The sequence below is a fragment of the Labeo rohita genome, chromosome 6 (assembly GCF_022985175.1).
Source record: "Labeo rohita strain BAU-BD-2019 chromosome 6, IGBB_LRoh.1.0, whole genome shotgun sequence".
Lineage (NCBI taxonomy): Eukaryota > Metazoa > Chordata > Actinopteri > Cypriniformes > Cyprinidae > Labeo > Labeo rohita.
Window position 1 is genome coordinate 12,103,198 of NC_066874.1, and position 24,700 is coordinate 12,127,897.

At 40.2% G+C, this 24,700-nt stretch overlaps 1 protein-coding gene across 1 annotated transcript; it reads left to right on the top strand.

The window, feature by feature from the left end:
• The first annotated feature begins 12,858 nt into the window (after nucleotides 1–12,858).
• On the top strand, nucleotides 12,859–24,365 carry LOC127166820 (cytochrome b-c1 complex subunit 1, mitochondrial). Its single transcript, XM_051112402.1, has 13 exons — nucleotides 12,859–13,026; nucleotides 14,740–14,880; nucleotides 15,174–15,260; nucleotides 16,167–16,296; nucleotides 16,499–16,697; nucleotides 16,937–17,016; nucleotides 17,125–17,240; nucleotides 17,338–17,481; nucleotides 20,923–21,083; nucleotides 21,187–21,272; nucleotides 22,062–22,150; nucleotides 22,257–22,332; nucleotides 23,872–24,365. The coding sequence occupies exons 1-13, from the start codon at nucleotides 12,964–12,966 to the stop codon at nucleotides 23,934–23,936; spliced, it is 1,437 nt and encodes a 478-aa protein (XP_050968359.1). The 5' UTR covers nucleotides 12,859–12,963; the 3' UTR covers nucleotides 23,937–24,365.
• Nucleotides 24,366–24,700: the final 335 nt, after the last annotated feature.

Sequence of the window (24,700 nt, forward strand, 5' to 3'; positions counted from 1 at the left end):
TTTTGACATTACGCTTGTCTTATTGTCTTGTGTGTGTCTACATGTGTAGGTATGTATGAGTGTGTATATTAGTACCTCACAAAAGTGAGTACGCCCCTCACATTTTACCAATCCTTTTAGTACATCTTCTCAAGGGACAATACTATAGAAATGAAACTTGGATATATTTTAGACTAGTCAATGTGCAGCTTGTATAGCAGTGTATATTTACTGTCCCCTAAAAATACATACAGCCGCCAATTGTCAAAACAGCTGGCGACAAAAGTGAGTACACCCTAAGTGAACTTGTCAAAACTGTGTCCAAATTGTCAATATTTTGTCTCAAGCCATTGTTATCTAGCACTGTCTTAATCATTCTGCGCATGGGCTTCCCCAGAGCTGCACAGGTTGTTGCTGGGATCCTCTTCAAATCCTCTATATAATGACATCATGGAGCTGCTGGATGTTAGACACATGGTGCTTCTCCACCTTCCGCTTGAGGATGCCCCATAGGTGCTCAATAGTGTTCAGGTCAGATCATCTTCACCTGCACCTTCCTCAGCAAGACAATTGTCATCTTGGTGGTGTGTTTGGGGTCATTATCATGTTGGAAAACTGCCGTTCTGCCCAGTTTCTGAAGGAAAGGCATCATGTTCTGTTTCAGAAATGTACGTACATAATGAAATCCATGTTTCCCTTAATGAACTGCAGCTCCCCAGTACCAGCAGCACTTATGCAGCCCCAGACCAAGATGCTACCACCACCATGCTTGATTGTAGGAGAGACACAGTTTTCTTGGTTGTACTCAATTGTACTCAAAGCACCAAATTTTAACTGCTCTAATACAAGATACACAACTTTGTATAGTCCTGTCAAGCAGACAAAAACATGAACATGATGAATAGGACATGTGGCTTTGCATGGTTAAATGACATAGTGCTGTTATCACTTAGGGTGTACTCACTTTTGTTGCCAGCTGTTTTGACAATAATGGCTGTATGTTGAGTTATTTTCAGGGGACAGTAAATATACACTGCTATACAAGCTGCACATTGACTACTCTAAAATATATCGAAGTTTAATTTCTATACTATTTTTCCTTAAGAGGATATACTAAAAACATTGCTGAAATGTGAGGGGTGTATATATGTGACCCTGGACCACAAAACCAGTCTTAAATCGCTGGAGTATATTTGTAGCAATAGCCAAAAATACATTGTATAGGTCAAAATTATTGAGTTTTCTTTTATGCCAGAAATCTTTAGGAAGTTAAGTAAAGATCATGTTCCATGAAGATAATTTGTAAAATTCCCACTGTAAATATATCAAAACTTAATTTTTGTTTAATAATATGCATTGCTAAGAACTTCATTTGGACAACTTTAAAGGCAATTTTTTCAATATTTTGATTTTTTTGCACCCTCAGATTCCATATATTGAAATAGTATCTCGGCCAAATATTGTTCTATCCTAACAAACCATACATCAATGGAAAGCTTATATATTCAGCTTTCTGATGATGTATAAATCTCAGTTTTGAAAAATTGACCCTAATGACTGGTTTTGTGGTCCAAAGTCACACACACACACACACACACAAATATATATATATATATATATATATATATATATATATATATATATATATATATATATATATATATATATATAGTAAAATAAATAAATAAATACAATTGTTCCATAAGTATTGGAACAGTAAAGACAAAATTTCTTTGTTTGCTGTGGAGTCAAGGCATTTGCAAATATGATTAAAAGTTAAATATGAGACAAAAATACAGAATGTCACATTTTATTATTAGCTGTTTCAACACATACATGTCTTACCAAATAAAAAAGACAGCACTTTTAGAGTTCATCCCACTATTTTATGTGATATTGGTGTTGGGACAGTTGAAGTATTATTATTGTGTTGCAGATCCCTTGTATGCAGTGAGTTTGCGACCCATAGACATCACCAGACTCTTGGTCTCATCCTTTGAAATGCTTTCCCCAGCCTTTAATGCAGCCAATTCCAACTGTTGCTTGTTTTGGGGAGTTTCTGCCTTTAGTCTCCTCTTCAGCTGGTGAAATTTATGTTCAATCAGATTTAAATCTGGAGATTGATTTGGGTATTCTAAGACTTTACATTTTTTTTTGCGCTGATAAACTCCTTGACTGAACTGGCAGGGTGTTTTGGGTCATTGTCCTGATGCAATGTGAAGCGCTTTCTGATGAGTCTGGTAACATTTTCTTGAATATTGGTAGCCAAGATGGTTTTGCACCTTTCCAAATTCATTCTGCTGCTGCCATCATACATTAAGTCATCATGAAAATTGAGAGAGCCTGTTCCATAGACAGCCATGCATGCCCATGCCATGACACCACTTTCACCACTTTTTACTGATAAAGTTGTATGCTTAGGATCATTTGCAGTTCCCTTTTTTCTACACATCTTTGATTTCCCATCACTTAGATAAAGGTTAATCTTTGACTCATCTGTCAATAAAACTCTTGCCTTTTTATTTTTGGTGTTGGTCAGAGGTTTGCATCTTGCTGTGTAGCTTCAGTAATTCTATGTCAAAGTCTCCTGTGGACAGTAGATTGTCAGAGCATCACCCCAGCATTCTGGAGGTTGTTAGTGATTTTACAGACATGTATTTTAGGGTTCACAGCTTTTATGATTTGCCTGTCATCAACTCCTGTTGTTTTTCTCAGCTGATCAGGTCATTGTTGGCTACTGATGTCTCCGGTGGTCTCCAAACTCTTGATTTTTCTATGCCGTTTGTTTTTTCTATAGCTCTAATTGACTTCCTCTTTTCTATTAGCATCCAAATTGCTTGCTTTTCTCTCAGAGTCAGCTCCCTCTTCTTCATCCTGGTTTGTGTGTGCTGTCATCGAATGTAAGACTCAGAATGCAGAAGCAATGGAAATAACTGATACAACACATTCCCTGCTTTTAATATCTGAACAAATAATGCAACAGGACACAGCTGATCACTCAGAAAGACCTGTGAGGCAACTGTTCCAATACTTATGCTCACATCAGAGAGTGGGATGAACTCTAAAAGTGCTGATCTTTTGGTAGGTCTTCTGGTAAAGTGCGGGTAAAATATTTATGTGTTGAAACACCCAATAATAAAATGTGACATTCTGTAGTTTTGTTTCATATTTATCTTTTAATCATATTTACAGATTTCTTGGCTCCACAGAAAACAGAGCAATTTTGTCTTTACTGTTCCAGCACTTATGGAGGGCACTGTATATACATGCACATTGTCCTTAGAAACTACTGTCAGTGAGGAAGCATTAAATAAACTAAGTGAAATTGCTGAAAAACCTTAACTTTTACATATTTTGTATTGAATCAGTTCTAAAACTTTTGTCATTCGTGTCAAGTGGTGCAAGAAACGTGTGAAAAACATTCAGAGAAAGAAAAAAAAGGTCTTTAAAAGTCTCACAAAATATTAGATAATTTAACTTTTTATACATGTCAATGTTCTACATGTCAAAGTTCAGGTTTTAAAGTGTCTTTACCATCCTCAAAAATAAATAAATAAAAATAAATAAATAAAAGTTTTTGTTCAGTACTTGATCATTATACTACATTTTAAAATGTAAAACACATTTTAAACTACACATTTTCAAAACCATTTGAAACCAACATGAATACAAAGACTAAATTTCTTTTGCACATGCTGTTAGAAATAGATTTTTCTATTATCTTTACATTAAATAGTTAAATAGTTTTGTTGTCCTTTTTGGGGATGGAACTTGATTCAAACATGATGACAGCTTACCTCTCACATTACACTGGCATCAAAACCACATATCAAAGCCACATTGTTTTAGCCAGGCTTTTGCCACTTTTGTCTTTTCCAGCACCTTTAGCAATTGGGATCAAGTGTCCCGGAATACAGTACTTGGATATGCCTTGCCTAAAAGTTATTTTGTTACTTTATGCCTTTATGCTACAATTCACTGCTGATGGAACTGGTCTCTGGTCTGTAAACAAAATTAATATTTACGCCTAACATCTGATCATGTTACATCTAAAGACATTTTTGTACTTTCATTCCTGAGTTATATGTATATGACCAAATTTAAGAAGAAATAATTACACAATGGTCTGGTTCTTGAGAGAAAGTCTGCAAGTTGATTATACAACATAACACTGATATCAAAAACCTTACTTGAGTAAAGATGTGGCTAGAAAAAAGACAAGACAAAAATGAAGATCATATTGAACTTTAAAAACAGAATTTTGCTAAAGCACAAGAAAAAATAATACTAAAGAAGTGGCAGTGAGTTGTAAACTTGAAGGACAAAAGTTAACGATGAATCAGTGGTGTAGCAAGTGATTAGATTTGTTAATTCATCAGAATTGAGGGCTTGAATAATTTTGTCTGTGCTGTCTGGGGCTCATCTGTATCCTGGCTGGATTTGATACATTTTACAGGTTTTGAGTATGTTTTTTGTTAATGTGTGTGTGTTTTAATATAAATGTTAATTTGGTTATGGTCAGAAATCTGAGTTTGCTGTATGACAGTGAATGCACTGAAGGAGGAAGGGTCCATGTCAGTGATAGCATAGTCCACTACACTAGCTCCAAGACCTGAACAACACGTGAACCTCCCTAAAGAGTCCCCTCTGATCCTGCCATTAAGTATGTACAGGCCTGAGGCAAAGCTGCACTAATTCTCTACCATTTTTATTTACACTTAGGTCAAGATTGTTTCTTGGTGGTAGGTTTTTTGTGAGACTCGGGGGTTTTGGCCAAAGACATGTTCATTGCCCTTTGGGTCTATGTTATCAGATTCAGATCCAGTTCTTGCATTAAAGTCTCCACACAGCAGCACATTTCCCTGGGCCAGGAAACGGCTGATCTCTGTGTGCATGTTATTCAGATATTCCTCATCATGGTAAGCGGATTCTGCTGGAGGAATGTAAATTGCACAGAGATATGTGTCAGTGGTTGAAATGCCAATTTGTTTGTTTAGTTTTAACCAGCAATGAAATTTATCAAGTGTAATAATAGAAATGTGCTTGGCCAGATCTTCCTTGTACCACACCAAAATTCCTCCCGAGTCTCGTCCACGATGGGCTGTACTTAATTTAACTGAGGGCACAATTACTTTATAGTAGCCTGGGGGACAGTAGGTAAGCGCATCCTTTCGACACCAGGTTTCAGTGAAAATGATGATGTCAGCATCTTTGTTGTTTTTCAGACAAACTGGGTCTGTGCTTTTAGGACCAAAAGTCAAAGAATGAAGACCCTGAATATTCCAACAACTTATATGAAATGAACGCATTAGTATATTGGTATTGTTAAAGAGAAAATAACCAGTGAGAATGTATATGGTAAACAATTAACAATAGTGCACTCTTTTTTTTTTTTTTTCCTTAGTGCACTATGTTTGTGCATGTTGTCCTTATCTGTTCAGGAGCTGGTTGCACAGTGTATGCAACATCTCTCTGATCTGGCTCAGTTCGCTGGCAGGTGTGAAAGTGCTGGGTGGAGTAGGGGGCCGGGCTGCAACTTCAGCATAGCTCTGTGCTTTCAGCTGTGGGGGATTCTCTTGGTGTAGGGTGGTTTTTGGTTTCTTCTTTCTTACGGGGGTTTGATGTGCAATAGGTGGATGTGAAGTTGGTGACTGCAGGTTTACAGGTGTGTAGGGAGCCATTGGTGGATGTAGTGGACGATGTGTGGGGGATTCTCTTGGTGTAGGGTGGTTTTTGGTTTCTTCTTTCTTACGGGGGTTTGATGTGCAATAGGTGGATGTGAAGTTGGTGACTGCAGGTTTACAGGTGTGTAGGGAGCCATTGGTGGATGTAGTGGACGATGTGTGGTGTTTGTCCATGCAATGTCTTTCCTCACTGGGGCCGGAGGGGGATGTATCGTGGAGTTAGTAACAAGTGTCTCGGTGATGCTGGGCTGCGGCCCAGGGCTGCATCTTTTAGGGACTTCGCAAAAGAACGCACTCCATCTTTGTGTAGGTGAAGTCCATCATACATTTGTTGGAGGCCGATGTGATGGTGGTGGGCCAAGTGTACATTGGGGACCGCAGAACAGCCACGAGAAATTTCAGCATTGATGTTGTAGATGATGTGTTGTGGTGTGTCATGTCTTGGGAGAAGCATGGAAATTATGATTCGGGACTTTTTGCTGGTGATTTCTGCCATTTTCCTCACAGCATCAGCAGTATTGTTGCGCAGCGAGCGAAGGTCATTAGTCCCAGTATGAATGATAATACTTGAGGGGTGCCCTGTGAAGTCTCTGATGATCTGGTGGGCGTGGTTTGTTGTGCTATAACGCTTTGCAGTGACTTTTTGGTGTGGGAAGAGTTTTTTAGGGTCCAAGAATTTTCCCTTTAGAGTCCATGAGGAGGAGAACATCTGGATCAGGTTCTGGAGGTTGGGTAGGTGAGCCTGTGTTGCTGCAGGTGTCTGTGTGTTTGTTGTAGGTACACATTCTGTGTTTGTGTAGCTTGGTTTGTCTGTAGTAGGAACTGTATTGTAGTGAAGTGTAATGTCTTTTTTGTTTTTCTGTATTTGTTCTTTCATTTCTTGAAGCTGTCTGGAGTTCTCTTCTTTTTTTCTCTGTGTCCTCCTCTAGTTTGCATATCTAAGCGGAGAGTTCGGTTTTCTTCTTGCAGTTCTCTGAGAGCTCTTGTATATATATTGTCACGGGAGAAGAATCACTCGACAAGGTAGCTTGGGTGAACAACCCCCGGAGGGTGGATTTTATTAACAATACTTGTGAATGAAAGGTGAGTGGGGAAGCTGTGCGGCTGGTGCTCGGTGTCCTCTTCGTGAACGTGAAAGTGGGTGTCCTGTGGTGCTCCAGTGGGGCGATCGGTCACTCGCTGCTTTCTAAGAGGAAGAAGAACAGAGATTAGTTTAGCCATCACCTCATCTCCAGTCATCAGACTGTCTGTTTGTAGCGAGCATGCGGCTTATAAAGCCGGGCCGGTAATGAGCCAGCAGCGGTGGCCGATCGCTGGTGATGAGGACGGGCAGGTGCAGCTGGTTTGTAGCCAGGGCGACGCTGATGAGCCCGGTAACCCTCGTCACATTCCCCCCGCCAAGCGTCGTTCTGGCCCTGGGAACGCATGGAGATAGAAGGGGTGAGATTAGGCGTGGGTGGGGAATGACCCCTGACAGACCTGCATAAGCTGTCCAACTCCGTGAGAGTCCGTCTGCGTTGGCGTTGTCGGCCCCGATGGCCGACTTCGAAGTGGAAATCCTGGAGCGCAAGGAACCAGCGAGTCACCCTGGCGTTGGTGTCCTTTGCTCGAGCCATCCACTGTAAGGGAGCGTGGTCGGTCACCAGGGTTAACTTGCGGCCCAGGATAGTAACGCAGCTCCAGGACTGCCCACCGGATGGCCAGGGCTTCCTTCTCGACCGTAGCGTAATTCCTCTCAGCGGGGGACAGCTTCCTGCTGATATAAAGGATCGGATGCTCCTCACCTTCTTGGACCTGAGACAGGACCGCTCCTAATCCTGAGTCGGAAGCATCCGTTTGCAGCAGGAAGGGGCAGCTGAAGTCCGGGGCACGGAGCATGGGAGCTGACGTCAGGGCCGTCCGGATCCGAGTCAGAGCTTCTTCGGCGGCCGGGGTCCAGTGTATCTTCTCAGGCTGCCCCTTCCTGGTCAGATCTGTCAGGGGGGCAGCTAAGGAGGAGAAGTTAGGGATAAAACAGCGATAATAGCCCGCCAACCCCAAAAAGGCCCGTACCTGGGACTTCATCTCCGGTTTAGGAGCGGTGAGGATGGCGACCACTTTCTTCTCCTGAGGGCGGATGAGGCCGCGGCCGACTTGGAAGCCCAGGTACTTGGCCTCAGACATCGCTAAGTGGCATTTGCGGGGGTTGGCGGTTAGTCCAGCCCGCCGGAGCTCCGAGAGCACCCTCCGCAACCGGTCCAGGTGGTCCTCCCATGCCTCTGAATGGACCACCACGTCGTCCAGGTAGGCGGCCGCATAGGCTTGGTGCGGCCGCAGGAGGATGTCCATCATGCGCTGAAAAGTCGCGGGGGCCCCGTGGAGCCCGAAGGGAAGAGTCCGGTATTGCCAGTGGCCGCTGGGGGTGGAAAATGCGGTCTTTTCCCTGGCCGCAGTTGTAAGCGGTACTTGCCAGTATCCTTTTGTCAGATCCAGTGTGGTAATATACTGGGCTCTCCCCAGCCGGTCCAGAAGTTCGTCAACCCGAGGCATGGGGTAACTGTCGAACTGGGACACCTCATTCAGCCGCTGGAAATCGTTGCAGAAGCGGAGGGTGCCATCCGGCTTTGGAACCATCACAATTGGGCTGGACCACGGGCTGCGAGATGGTTCTATTACCCATAACTTCAGCATTTCTTGGATTTCCTCCTCGATTGCCTGCCGACGAGATTCCGGGACTCGATAGGGCCGTTGCCTGACGATCAGTCCAGGGGGCGTCCTGATGTCATGCTGGATGACGTTGGTCTGCCCGGACCGGGAGGAGAACACATCCTTGAACTGACCGACCAGGTGCTGTAGCTCGGTCTTCTGGGCAGCCGACAGTTGGGGGTTGATGTCAACAACCACAGGATCGGTGAGACTGAGCGCTGTGAGCTGGTCTCTGGTCCCTTGCCACTTCTTTAACAGGTTGATATGATATAATTGTTCAGTTTGTCTTCATCCGGGTTGCCGCAGACGATAGGTGACCGGACCCAATTTTTCAACAACCGTATATGGTCCTTGCCAGGTCGCCAGGAACTTACAATTTGAGGTTGGGACCAGAACCATGACTCGATCTCCCGGGTGGAACTCCCGTGGCTGGGCTGCCCGATTATAATGGCGTTGTTGTGCCTGTTGAGCCTTACTGAGATGTTCCCGGACTAACGGCATGATCTGGTCGATTCGCTCCCTCATCTGTTTTACGTGTTCGACCACAGTGCGGTGAGGTGCAGGCTGTTGCTCCCAAGCTTCTCTGGCGACGTCCAGGAGGCCCCGAGGTTGACGGCCGAAGAGAAGCTCAAAGGGGGTGAAGCCGGTCGAGGCTTGTGGAACTTCCCGGATGCCAAACATCACGTAGGGAATCATAAGGTCCCAGTCCCGTTTATCCTCCGCCGCTACCCTCCGGAGCATTTGTTTCAGGGTTTGGTTAAAATGTTCCACAAGCCCGTCCGTCTGTGGATGGTAGACCGTGGTTCTTAGTTGCTTCACCCGCAACAGCCTGCAGAGATCAGCCATCAGCCGGGACATGAACGGCGTTCCCTGGTCGGTCAGGATTTCTGTCGGTATTCCAACGCGACTAGCCAACAGAAACAGTTCCTGGGCGATGGCTTTCGCTGTTGCTTTCCTCAGGGGGACTGCTTCAGGGTAGTGGGTGGCGTAGTCCACGATGACCAGGATGTGCTCATGTCCTCGGGCAGACTTCGGCAACGGCCCCACAGGATCCAATCCAACGCGCTCGAAGGGCACCTCAATGATGGGTAAAGGAATAAGCGGACTGGGGGGAGGAGTCCGGGGCGCTGTAATCTGACAGGTCGGGCAGGCTTGACAAAAGGCTTTCACATCGGCGTCCAGGCCCGGCCAGTGAAAGCGATCCCGGATTCGCTGGATGGTGTTCCCGGTCCCTAAGTGACCTGCCATCGGATGAGCGTGGGCGAGCTCCAGGACGGCTTCCGTCTTGCCCCGGGGAACGACCAGGAGTTCCTTCTCCTCCCCCCCTTCGCTGAACGACACAGTACAGCAGACCCTGTTTAACTATGAAATATGGGAGAGGATGGGGCCGTGGGAGGACGTCGTTGCCATCGATATTTCGTACTTGGGACCAGCAATGCTTGAGACGATCGTCCTCTCGCTGTTCTTTGGCGAACGAGCCCCCTCCGGAAGCCTGTTGGAATACATCATAGAACAGATTAGTACTTTGGGAGGGGGACTCACCATCTCTCCCGCTGTCCGATGCTAGCAGGGCCGGGCTGCGACGAAGTCCTTGGGGATGCCTACGGTGGTGGTGGTTTCCTCGCGGGCTGGCGGGCCGAGTAACTGTGGCCAGCAGGCGCTCGAAGCCCGGCCAATCTCTTCCGAGCAGCACGGCCACCGGTAGATCTTTTACCAGTCCAGCCTCGACGGACCAGGTGCCAGAGGTGGCGGAGATGGTCACACGACGTGCTGGAACTTGGCGAGTGTCCCCGTGAACACAAGTAATTGGTAGCAGTGTTTTCTGACCTGGATGGGGCGGGCACAGCCGAGACTGGATGAGGGTGACCGCGCTGCCCGAGTCGAGAACCGCTTTCATAGGCTTTCCATTTAAAAGGATGTCAGCTTCAGGGGCCGCCGGAGGTGGGGTTTGATGCATGATGCAGCCCGCCAGCCACGTCCGCGGTGGTGTAGTATGTTCAGCCGTAGGCATCGGCTCGTCCTGCGGTGTGGGTGCCGCCGGTCTGCTGACTGTGCGCGGGGTGCCCTCCGGCGTGCGTCGCTCCTGGACCACCCTCCGGGGGGAATGGCAGCGCTCTATCCCCCGCTTCTCGATGTTGAACAGCATCCGCCAGCTCGATCGCCTCCACAAGCTCGAGGATGGTGGCCGGGTTTCTCATTCCCACCGCCCGCCGGTGGGATCGCGGGAGGGCGCGGAGGAGGCGATCGATGACCACCCGTTCCACTACCTGAGCGGCTGTAGGCTCTCCTTCAAGCAGCCAGTGTTGGGCAACGCGGGTGAGCTCGGCTGCCTGGGCACGGGCTGGCACCTGGGTCTTGTATTCCCAGTCATGGAACTGCTGGGCCGCACAAATAGGAGACAGGCCGCGCTAAAATTTCCCGTTTCACTTCACCATAGTTGGCTGCCAGCGCTGGGGGCATTGAGAAATATGTGCGTTGTGCTTCTCCAGTCAAAAGAGGTGCCAGCGCCAGTGCCCATTCCTCGATGGCCCATTCCTCGCGAGTGGCTGTGCTCTCGAACACCTGAAGGAAAGCTTCCACATCGTCACGGGCCGGTAATGAGCCAGCAGCGGTGGCCGATCGCTGGTGATGAGGACGGGCAGGTGCAGCTGGTTTGTAGCCAGGGCGACGCTGATGAGCCCGGTAACCCTCGTCACAATATATATATATATAATGTATAAAAAGGCCTTTTCAGATGACTTAATATGACATCATAAAGAGCCTTTAAAGTGATCTGGAAAGAAGCACTCTAAATGACTGTTGGTAACATTAAATTTAAAGTTGAGGTTCAGCGGATGATGTACCTGTTCTCCTTGCAGGATTGCTGACCGGTAAGAGTCCGCATCCGCCTTCATATGCAGACCCCCTGCGGTGTAAAAGCACGTTAAAGTCAGTATATTGATTTAAACACTTCAAACTCATGATCCAAATCCAGCAAGATGTGATGCAGCATACAAAAATTCTAGTGTTTACATAAACATGTTTACATAAACTTGAAAATATAGTAGACAGAATACAAAAACATAAATCTTCCACGGACTGGGCTGCTGTGGACTGTAGGCCAGTAATAAACCTATATTCAGTTATATGAAAATCACAGCAAGTAGCACAGCAAGTAAGCCCCAGGCCTATATGCAAAAGCATTTGCAGGGCCCCTGAAAGATTATAGGTTAATGTGGGCCCCAATGCTCCTTACTGTTGTCTTTTTTGAGGTAAATCACTTTAGATGACTCTTCCCAAGCTGTTTTATTAATGGTATAAAACTGCTCTGCATTTGACTGTTTTTTGAAATCATAAAAATATTCCCGGACCCATACCAACGGGAGGCCCACAGCGATTTTACTGACTCTTCACAAACTGTTTTATTGATGATATAAATGCTTGGAAATAATATTTGACATTTTCAAGTCTATTCATCATTTGTGCGCCAGTCACTCATCGATTGCAATTAGCGTTTTGTTACTTTTAATTTAACACAAATTGTATCCTTTAAATCAGTGGTCTCAAACTCAATTCCTGGAGGGCCACAGCTCTGCACAGTTTAGCTCCAGCCAGCTCCAACCTACACCTGCTTAATAGTTTCTAGTGATCCTGAAGACCTTGATTAGTTGGATCAGGTGTGTTTGATTAGGGTTGGAGCAAAACTGTGCAGAGCTGTGGCCCTCCAGGAATTGAGTTTGAGACTAGTGCTTTAAATTTTGTGAATTTTATCACAAAATAGAAACAATAAATGTGTTTTTCCACTCTTTAACGTGGTGTGAGATCACTGTATTTGCCTCAAGCAGCATGTGAACTAATCATCTTTTTCTTTTTTCTACTAGTTACAGCATGAAATGAACAAATAAATATCAGAAGACAACTTAATAAAACAAATGTCTCATGTAATAAATCAATCAGTGTTTGAAAATCATCAATAAAACAGCTTGTTAATAGCATAACAATCATAACATAACCTCAGAACAGACAATATAACTTTGCCAACATTGTTTTATTATTTTCCTAAATCAGTCAGTTAACTGCCACAGACTTTGATACAGTGATACAGTCTTTTTAACTAGCTAGCTACTAACCTTACACTAACCTTTTTTTTGCACGTAATTTTAAAACATCACGCAGTTCTGTGGAAGCAATATAACAAATGCACACAAGAAAATTACAGAGCCCTGCACATGACATGCAGACTATTTATTTATACCATGCATAAATTAAGAACGCGTTCCCTCCTTTTAATTAAAAGCCCATATGGCATACCCTGCATATGCTATGCACCTGGGTTAAATGTAGTGATCTGTAATCTCAATATTTCTGTTCTGCATTTGACTGATTTTTGAAGTCATAAAAAAAATTCCCGGACCCACACCAATGGGAGGCCCACAGCGATTTTACCTAAAGAGCGGTCTGACGCAGTGACAGCCTACAATGCCTTTTGTGGCCACCACCAGGGGGTTGAGTCCATGCTAACTGGTCCGAAGTAACAAAAGGTGGCGGTACTGAGCTTTGTAGGTTTGCGAACCACCGTTAAACAGAAAGAAGAGAAAGAAGTCAGTCAGCGGTGGTGGTGCACACTGTGGACAAGATGGTTGCCTCTGTGTGGCGGATCACTGGGGAAGTGAATCGAGCTCTTGCCAAAGCTGGATACGTACGTATTGCATGGCTTTAAAATGTTATACCAGCGTTAGGAATTTCAAACATTACATTTTAATACACGGATAGTAACCAGTAGATCTCCGTAGTCGCAGTGACTTTCATTGGCCTTGCCAATGCCGGGGAGCTAGCTGATAGCTCAGATACAGTAAAGGTTAGATCTCCTTCCCGTGTTGGAGCTTTAAGGATCAAGAGACGAGCTATAAACTGTTCTTTAAGCAAGTCACTTTGTAACTTGTAAAAAATTTAAATATTGCACTTATGTGTTTTTTATTCTATATGTTAAAGGTAAGTTAACCTGAAATTTGATCTGACAAGGTCATTGAAATCTGACGTCACCCGGAGACATATAGATTATTTGTTCGACTTATACTATGTAACTGTTAAACTGAGGTCATCAAGGGTATAATTTCGTACTGTTTGTAACATTTTCCTTTCGTTCATTTTAATGAAAAAAACAGAAACACGCTAGACTGAGTGCTGTCCTCCTCTGTATGCAATAATACAACAAAACGGCATGAAATCTGATTTTCTTTACTGGTAATAAAGAACTTTTCGTCACACTTTATATTAAGTGACCTTAACTACTTAAGTACTTACATTGAAATTAATAATTTGATACAATGCACTTATTGTGTACATACATGCATTTACACTGTACTTAGATTTAAAAAATACCTACCTGTAATTACGTCTGTTATTAATTTCTATAATTACATTTATAATTACACTGTTGACCTATCCTTTACACCTTAACCCACCCTTAAACCTACCCATACCACCAAACTCTCCCTAACCTTACCCATGTCCCACCTCAATAGCAGCAAAAGTGTTTTGCAATGCAATATGACCACATTAAATACGTTGTACTTATTTTTTGATGTAAGTACATAGTAGTTAAGGCTACTTAATATAAAGTGGGACCGAACTTTCTGTAAGTATGTGAGTCAGTTACATAGATTACAAGTTCTCAGATATATACTGTATAGTTTTGCACAACATGACATTCTATGACCTTAACTAACTTTGTCTAGTCATGAAAATATAGGATGTAGGGGTCAAAAATAAATAATATAAGTAAATCTGTAGCAAGAGTATTTTTTCTTCTGCTTTGTTCTGTCTCTCCTGGTTTTTATGAATAAGGCAATCTGGTCTCTTGATATAATAAATGATATATCCCATGAGTAACTAATTGGAATGCCCAATGAATCTATATATTTTATTACCAATTTTTTTTTTTTTTTCCTCAGGTTTGTTTTCACACAGGTGCTTTAAAACATGATTTTCTCCCCTTTCACTTTGTTTAGTTTAGTTTAATTTAACTCTAATTCCAATTAGCAGTGTTTACTGCTGAAAAGCGTTGCTATCACAGGAATATATAAAGTTTTTATATATGTGAAAATAGAAAACAGTTCATTTATATTGTTATAATATTTTACAATATAATTGTTTTTAAGTGCTGCTTTGGTGAGTATAAGAGGCTTCTTTAAAAACATTAAAAATATCTCTGGCTACTGAGCCAAATCAAACACTTTTTTTTTTTTTTTTTTTTTTTTTTTTTTTCCAAATCTTGTCTTATTGGTCAACTGCTTGGCATTAGTCTGTGATTTATTTTTTTTATTATTATTTTATTTTTTTGGCTTGCCTTTTTAAATTAAGTCAAGGAAATTGCACCGTAGTCTTATGTCTACCTTGTTCTTTGTTTCAGCCTCTTCTGCTGTCTCTGAGACGAGGACAGGCCTCTGTGTCATATGCTCAGAGCCTGCTAGGAGCTCCAGAAACACGGCTTACTACTCTAAGCAATGGCTTGAGGATTGCCTCTGAAGAGACCAACCAGGCCACATGCACGGTGAATATCTGTTTTTAGGCTGTAAAAATATATATTTTTAATAGTTTGTTTGTTTATTTTTTATTTTTTACAGATGTAAACATTTTTAATTTGGTAAACAGAAAAAAAAAGTCAAATAAATATTTGACTTTTTGTATGTTATATATGTCAAAAATAACAGGAATTGAAAAAGCCTGAATGACTGTCCTTAATTTTTTTCACTTTTAAATGTTTAACCAAAAGGAAACTCAAAAGGAAATCAACATGTACTGCTGATGTAATTCTTTGTGTTTTTCATCTGTCTGGCTTTGCAGGTTGGCCTTTGGATAGGTTGTGGGAGCAGATATGAGTCTGAGAAGAATAATGGAGCTGGATTTTTCCTGGAGCACATGGCGTTTAAAGTATGCCATAAACCATTACTTTGTCTCATTCTCTCTAAATGAACGTTACTAGGGCGGGTATCGCTGCCTCATAATAATGTCATGATAAGGCATGAAGCATTGTATTATCTTCACGTCATATTAGGTCTTGACTGTTACCACTCAGAACATTTTATACAGTTTAAATTCAATAAAAAAGCTAATTTGTTGTAATGAAAAAGTGAATGTAATATTTACTAGCTTTCCTAGGATGGTATCTCTAGCTGTTTGGAAAATAAAGTCTTTATATTTTTAAGTGTGGCATAAATTTAAAGGGATAGTTCACCTATGACATTGCTTACGTTAGGACCTTTGCAGTGGCTTGAATTGGAACATCTTAAGCCCTTGATCACCTGGAATCTACTATGGAATGGATTTATTGTTTACATTACCGTTCCATTTGTCTGTAGGTATGTCTGGGCTATATCAGTATCAGTAAGCTGCATATGTCACAATCATGTTGCATTGTGGTATATGGAGCTACCTGAAGTGTATATATGAATATAGTTTCTTCCTCTGTCAAAATTGAATAGTCAAGGAACTGTCCATATAAACTTCCCTCGTTAACTTGACCAAGTGGAATGCACATTAAAATGGCAGGAGGGATTCCCCCAGGAGGAAGTGCTTAAGAAAGTTTACGAGTGTGTCTAAAAGTGAAGTGGAATGCACCCTGACTGTTCACATGGAGGGAATCTGATGACATTTGCAGTAATGATTGAAATCTAGGACTTCTTAAGAGCACATGATGTAAAATGCTGAACTTGTTTATAGTAAGAAAAAATATTGTTGATTGGAATTGGTTGTAATGTGAAAGCAGTTGAAAAGCTATAATGCTGTTTCACTAATTTGCACACTTTTCTTTTTATTCCAAACCTTTCTTGGATCAAGGGCACAAAGAAGCACCCACAGTCCGCTCTTGAACAGGCAGTGGAGTCTATGGGAGCTCACCTGAGCGCATACACCTCTCGGGAACATACTGCTTACTACATGAAGACCCTTGCCAAGGACTTGCCTAAAGGTTAGAAAATAAAGCAAATGAGCTATTAAAATATGCCAAGGCAGTTTCTTCATGCTACTGTGGATAGATAAATGGCCTAATATATCTAGATGAGCTCTAGAATGGAGTATGTCATATTTACATAGTTAATGTAGTCTTTCTCTGAGTAATCTGTAAGTGTTGCTCTTTCTTATTAATGTCATCTCTTTTGTATTCCCTTTAGCGGTGGAGCTCTTGGCAGAAGTAGTGCAGAGCTCATCTTTGAGTGAGGCTGATATAGAGCAGCAGAGGAGTGTGGTGCTAAGAGAGCTGGAAGAGGTGCAAGGTAGCTTGCAGGATGTTTGCCTGGATTTGCTCCATGCTACAGCTTTCCAGGGTACTCCTCTGGGCCATAGTGTTCTTGGTCCCTCTGCCAATGCCAGGTACACATATAGTTTCAAGATGATGCATTTCACATGTTTCTTATGCTTGCACTGTGTATGTGCTGACCATTTGTTCGTAATACATATATTAACAGAACTTTCAAAATCTGATATCAGATTGGATTCATTCTGATTGATGAAAATTAGTGTAAATGTAAACACCTAATGAAACATATTCCTTAAGAATTTAATGGAAATCTTTATTTTTATTTTTATTTTTTTCTCTTTGTATTTTCAAGGACACTAACTCGCAATGATTTAGTGGAATACATCAGTAGCCATTATAAAGCTCCTCGCATGGTCCTGGCTACAGCTGGAGGTACTACTTTTGAACAGTTATCAAACTTGTCATACAGCAGTGTTTTAATAGAAAATTCACACAAAGCTGAGTTGATTGCTTAAACACTGTCTCCTTGTTCTACTGCAGGAGTAAACCATGATGAGCTTGTGGCTCTGGCTAAGCAGCATTTCAGTGGCGTTTCTTTTGAATATGAAGGTGATGCTGTACCTGTTCTGTCCCCGTGCCGTTTCACTGGGAGTGAGGTAACTTATAAATTGCATGTGTGCATGAAAGGGTCTCAGTGTCTTGCAGTTTCAGTTGATTGACATTTATGTTGGTCTGATCTTATCTTGCTTTCAGATTCGTATGCGTGATGATGCAATGCCCCTAGCACATGTTGCTATTGCTGTAGAGGGAGCTGGAGCTGCAAGTCCTGATATTGTCCCGCTCATGGTTGCCAATTCCATCATTGGTAGCTATGACATCACATTTGGGGGTGGCAAGGTTAGTTTATAACTTTGTGAAATTTTTATCTCCTAAGCATTTGTTTGGTGTGTATGAAGTTGAAATAGGAACAGGTACCTTGCAGTGTTAATTTTGACAGCAAAATTTGATTTAGTCTCAGTCATAGTCCTTTGACTAATTTGCCATTTAGTTTTAGTCACATTTTAGTCATCTGAATTGTTTTAGTTTTAGTCTACTTTTGGTCGATTAAATGTCATACGATTTTAGTTATCAAATAAAATCAAATGGGTTTAGTTACAGTTTAATTGCATTTATTAGGCATTTCTCTAAAATTACCAAACTCATTGTATAGGGTTGATATTAAGGTTTTATCATTATAGACACAGATTTAACTGCTGTGGCATGCAACATATTTTTATATTAAAATGAACTGAAACCACTTCCTATAAAGAAACAAGAACATGTTCTTCTTTTCAGTGAAATACCAAATGGTTATATAGGCTAATTATGCATTCTTTATAACAACTTGTTTACCATTCTTCGTGCTTTCACCAGACATATTTATTTATTTATTTATTTATATAAATGATTTTTGATTAATCTGTATTAGGGCTACTAAAGTGATTCAGTCAAGAACAGTGAATGATTTTCTGTCTTTCTGTTGCTTGATTAACATCAATGCCACAGACAATAGCAACTAAATTAGGCTGCTGTCCCTTTAAAACCGGATGCAATGTACTGATACATGTCCGATATTCTCCCAACTGTTTATGTTCAGCCAAGACGTAACCGAGTGTGTTTACGTGAATACTCGTCAAAACGGACAATTCGACAACATTTTGTGTTTATTGCTCTGTTCATGAGAGGTGAAAGAGTACTTGTGTGCTGTGTGAGAGGCGCTGCTTCGGTGTCTGCGCTCAGAAAACCAGACCGAATTGAGTTCTCTTTTGCGTCGTCAAATTTGTCCATATATCTGCTCTTCTCTTACTTTCAGATATTTTTTAACGTTTTATGAGACGAGCAGCAAATGTATGCTAGCTTATGTCCTGCTGGATAGATCGATAGACTATGATACACTTCGTATATATGTATCTAACCTCCTAACCATGCAGCAGATTCATTCTGAATGAATCTATTCCCAAATTGTCCCTCCATAACATTTTTCTCATTTATTTGTTGATGAAAATGTTAATAGATTTCCATCATAGTTTTTGTCATTTAAAATGAGTTTGTTTCGTTATCGTCTCATCTTCGACAGTCAAAAAATGTTGTTGACAAAAATTATGACACAAATTATCAAATTATAAATCAACTAAATTAACACTGGTACCTTGTGATTTGATTCTAACTAGGGATTCTTGATGCCTCTTGCAGTCTTTGGCAATTAAGATGACTTCTGGAAAATTCAGTGTAAAGGTTTCACCTAAATTCTGTCCTAAAATGCACAGCAAGCTTTGTGCTGTGTTCCATTTCTTAGAAGTTAGAAGTGGGATATTATAATCAAATATGAGAATTTCATTCGGTTTTAATAAAACAGAACATAGAGCTTAAACATTGTCATTATTAAAACAGTCCGCATTTTGATTCCTCCACCCACAGAAATGATCAAATCACAGGCATGTGATTGTGTCCCATAGTTGTCATTCCTGTGTTAATCTGTTCATACCATATATCTTAAGAGTTCATGATGCAGGATGTTGATATTTTAATGTTTTGGCTGATATTAATTATGTACTAAAAAAAAAAAAAATAACACTACAATCAAAAATCAAAGTTTTACATGCTGCCAGTAAATTTGGGCATAACTGCATTATAATGTACAGTACAAAAACCTTGTATTTAAAGGAGAAGTCCACTTCCAGAACAGCAATTTACAGATAATGTACTGACCCCCTTGTCATCCAAGATGTTCATGTCTGTCTTCAGTCGTAAAGAAATTACGTTTTTTTGAGGAAAACATTTCAAGATTTTTCTCCATATATTGGACTGCTATGGTGGCCCGAGTTTGAACTTCCAAAATGCAGTTTAAATGTGGCTTCAAATGATCCCAAATGCTGTTGTAAACGATCCCAGCTGAGGAAGAAGGGTCTTATCTAGCAAAACTATCGGTTATTTTAATAAAAATAATACAATTTATATACTTTTTTTAATCTCAAACATTAGTCTTGTCTTGCTCTGTCTGAACTTTGTGTATTCTGATTCAAGACAGTTAGGGTATGTCGAAAAACTCTGATCGTATTTTCTCCCTCTACTTCAAAAATCATCACTGCAGAAGTTCCGACCCAGTTTATGCAAAGTGAACATGCAAAGAAGATCAAACACCCTTTTGACGATTTTGAAGTTGAGGGAGAACATGAGATGGGAGTTTTTCGACATACTCTAACTGTCATGAACCGGAAAAAAGTTTGGAAAGAGCAAGACAAGACGAGTGTTTGACATTAAAAAGCATATATATTGTATTATTTTTATGAAAATAACCAGTCGTTTCACTAGATAAGACCCTTCTTCCTCAGCTGGGATTGTTTACAACCGCATTTAAACTGCATTTTAGAAGTTCAAACTCGGCACCATAGCAGTCCATTAAATGGAGAAAAATCCTGAAATGTGTTGTGGTAAATGTTACTGGTAACTCAACTGGTACTGTTATAGCGTTGTATCCAGTAGCTTTGTTAACAGTATATACTTTTGTCATAAACTAAATTAATAATATGAGGTATTGGAAATGGAAAAAGTGTAATGGAGCCATCCCTGCTAGTCATACAACAAGCATCTTAGTGTCATTCAAACTACAGCATTTATTTGTGTGTAAAAACACTTGAGTGTGTGTTTTTAATCATTTTAAATTCCAAGATCAATCATTCAGTCAATGCTGTTTTCTTTCCAAAAACCACAATAAGCTTAGTGCTTAAAAAAAGGTCTGAGCTTCCAAATTCCGATTTAATGCTTTTCAATGTGGATCAACAGATTGCTATTGCCACCTCAGTTCAATAGGCAGCGTGGAGCACACGTGCAATGATAATCTCTACTTTACTACTAGTGTTATAGCAAGAATTAAACATAAATGAACAATAAAGTCTATGTACAATACAACTGTATGAATGTTATCATGTTACATAATAATCACTCATTCAGTTTTCTAAGTCTTAGTGAAGTCTTAATTCATCTTAGTGATATCCCATTTATTTATTTTTATAAATCCCATTTCAGTTTTTATAATAGCCACTGTTGATATTATTATTATTATTATTTATAATATTTTCCCCTACCTTTCTTATTAGTATAAACGTGCATTCTGCCATGCATACACACAGTTTTTTTTTTTTATGAGAATGGAAGTTTAATTTGCAAGTTAACTGAGCATAATAGAAATTGTAATGTAATATATATTAAATACAATTGTGGTTGCTTTGCTTTAGGGTTATGAAATAATGTTACATGTTGTTGTTTGTTTGTTTTTTTTTGTTTTTTTTTTGTATATAGCACTTAAGCAGCCGCCTGGCTCGTCTGGCTGCAGAGCTGAACCTGTGTCACAGTTTCCAGGCTTTCCACTCTTCATACAGTGACACTGGCCTACTGGGTATTTATTTTGTTACAGACAAACATAAAATAGAGGACATGATGCATTGGGCTCAGAATGCCTGGTAAGTTCAGATAACACACAGAGCATATGGGATTGTCCTCTGATGTTTTATAGTTGTATTTGAGATGATGAATATATGTGCTCTTGATGTTTCTGTATTATAGGATGAATTTGTGCACCACAGTAACTGAGAGTGATGTGGCTCGAGCCAAGAATGCTTTAAAGGCTAGCTTAGTGGGACAGCTCAATGGTAATAAACTCAAACATACTTCCTTTTATACACAGTCTATACCTTTTCTCTCTTTGCATCAAAATGTAGTCCTAGTAAAGAAATCAGATTTTTTCAGTTTCATTGGAATTGGTGTAGCTAGTAGTCTTGTTAGCAATATATATTTTTGTTAATGATATGAGGTATAGATCTAAATCTGTTGGAATTGACACTGTTATTGAGCCTTCCCTACTAGTTATACAACAAGCACATTAGTTTCATTAAGGTTACAGCAAGTATTTGTGTGTAAAAACCCTTTAATATGTTTTTTACCAAGTTAGCATATCATGTAGCTCTTTGGGGATCATTTCAAAATCTAATCTACATGGAATTTGAACTGGTTTAATTGCAATTATATGATGTAAGTAAAAATATTTTCGTAAATAAGCAATCGCTTCTTAGTACTCGACACAGAGTCTATAAAACAAAGTATTTTTATTTCCAGCAGATGATTGTGGCTAAACCCAAAAACAACATAACACTGCCTCACAGTACAACATGTCTTAACTTTGCTAAATGCGTCTCCTTTTTTGGTTACATACCAATCAATTTTTGGAGATGTTGGAGAAAAATGTATGATTATAGTAATTTAATTGTAGCTGATGTTGTGCAAAAGTACATCAGCTGCAGATATTGCATTTGTTTGATATTGTGCACCTCTACTTTAAACTGTAGTGACAGCAGAGCTTGACAGACATGCTTTTTGCTGTAATATTGACTTTATACCTATACACATACATAAACAAACACTATGTTTTTCCTTGTTTTCAGGAACTACACCTGTTTGTGATGACATTGGCAGACACATACTAAATTATGGTCGCCGCATCCCATTGGCAGAGTGGGATGCCAGAATTGAGGTAAATTGTCCATGTTAGGAAACCTACAATAGCCGAGTGAATGCACTGTTTGAGATGACATTGTTTCTTTTTATGAATACATTTTTGCTTGTTTGTCTCTTACTAGGCTGTGACTCCCAAGATTGTCCGGGATGTCTGCTCTAAATACATCTATGACAAATGCCCAGCTGTGTCTGCAGTTGGTGAGTCAGTTAATTTTTGTATTTAATATTGCGTTTTGTGTGTTGGTAATTCTGTGTTGGAGTGAATAAATATTTAGTGGAATTCTCTTCTGTATTCTCGATTAGCATGACATATAAATAAGAAATTTATCTAGTAACCAGTGGAGTGATGATATATACGATAATGTTGAGAACACACCTCCTCACTCACACACTCACACACATACATATATATATATATATATATATATATATATATATATATGTAAACATTTTTTTATATATATATAAAAAAAATTATCTAAATTAAAAAAAATATTTTTTTTTCATATTTGAAAAAAATAAAAGAGAATAAAGTGTGTAAGCCGCTTTTCCACTATCGTGCCGAACGGTTCTTATAACGGTCAGGTATGGTTCCAGTTGTGTTTCCACCTGAGCCTGGTACGGCACGGCACGATTACAAACTGTTCTCGGCCCGGAATTCTCGGCACGGATAGACAACCGTGCCAAACCGTGCTCATAGAATGTGTGTGCTAAGCGAAATCTCGCTATTTGATCAAACAGCCAAGTAAACAGCTGTTACGCTGCGTTCATAGCTCATGCATTAATACTGTCAATAAATGTGTTAGTTTTCAGAAAGGTTTTACCTTCTGTGTTTGTCTCCGTTGGCATGCATATCCCCTCAGCATTTGTTGGTAACGTTATACCTGTCGTCGCCTGTTTATTTTATTTTTTGCTTTGCTTGTAGATGTGTCCTTTTTTTCTGTTACTTAACGAAGTCCCAAAAACAGAAATATCTGATCATATCTCTGTTTACATTACAATTGCGTTAAGAAGGCAACGACTAAGGCATTTTTATTTACATTCCAAAGAGTTCCGTTATCGGCACCACAGTGGAAAATGAAACCGTATCCGTGCTGACTAGCCCGGATCGGCACGGAACGGAACGGTTAAGCGAAGAGAACGGTTCGGCCCGATAGTGGAAAAGCGGCTAATAATAATTCCTGCTTTGTACAGAAAAACAAAAGCCCAAATAGAGAACCAGTTGGCCGAAGCACCAGCGATTGCTCTGACAACAGACAGCTGGACGTCCTTCTATTAGTTTATAACTACAATACTACTACAATATTACATTACATTTTTTTTTTTATCAGGAGCTTTTTGGTTTTGGTTATAAAGGAGGTTTTGTTTTATATGCTGCTAAAAATAAACCCCAGAAGATGGGTGAAGAATAGCTCCATCATTGTTTAAAGTAAAAGAAAAAAACAAGATCATACTTTTTTGATGTTTTAATAAATAAAAAAGTGAAAAAAATCAAAGAAATTATCTGGAAAACATACCAAACCGTGACACCACTGTGTCGTATCGAACCGAACCGTGATTTTTGTGAACCGTTACACCCCTTATATATATATATATATATATATATATATATATATATATATATATATATATAGTGTGTGGTATAGAGATTGTATTAAGAATTATGAAATTTAACTGGTATTAAGATCTGAATTTTTGTAACCTTGCCATTTTTTTTATTTTTTTTTCTTAATGCAGGTCCAGTAGAGCAGCTGCCAGATTATAACAGAATGAGAAGTGCTATGTACTGGCTCCGATTTTAAATGTTCTTTGGGCTGTCAGCTTTCACTGATATGATTTCTCTCTTTGGATCCTTTGTTCTCTCATCATTTTTTACATACCCTTATCTTGTATGAATTTGATGAGTAGCATATTTGCCCATTTGTTATCTTAGCCATCTTTTCCCAAGCTCCGATGAAGAGAGAGGATCTAAAATGTCACACATGGCACAGAGCTATTTATGAATTTATGTGATGTTTTGTTTCTGTCCATTTTGTATATAGCAATAGCTCTCATTCCGACTTCAAATAGAACCCTGTCACATCAAGTTTTTATTTGTTTTGGTTGCTTCAGGGAAAATAAACCCATTCAGTTTTTCTGGTAAACAGGCAGTAAACTTACTTGTGGGCTAAGAGAATGGGAAGATATGTTAAAAGAATTGTTAAAGAATAAAGGATGACAAATTAAAATGACAGCTGTGTTAAGCTATTTTACAATTGCCTCTTCCAATTAAGGATGCTTAGCTGTTCTTGTCATTATTAAAATAAACAAGCACAGTTCATACATTTTAATATTCATGTTGGTGAGTGTTCTGGAAATATCAATCTTGTGATTTTGTTAAAGGGACTGATGTGGAAGGAAAATAAGGCTTTTCAGAAAACTATTGTGTAAATTTAGCCATGTCCATGAATTTATTTTTTTTAATCGTTCTCAGACAGCCAAGATACTTGATGCAACTGATGTGACAGAAATGGATCTAATTGTAATGATTTAATCAAATATTTGTACTTGTGCAACTACAGATTAC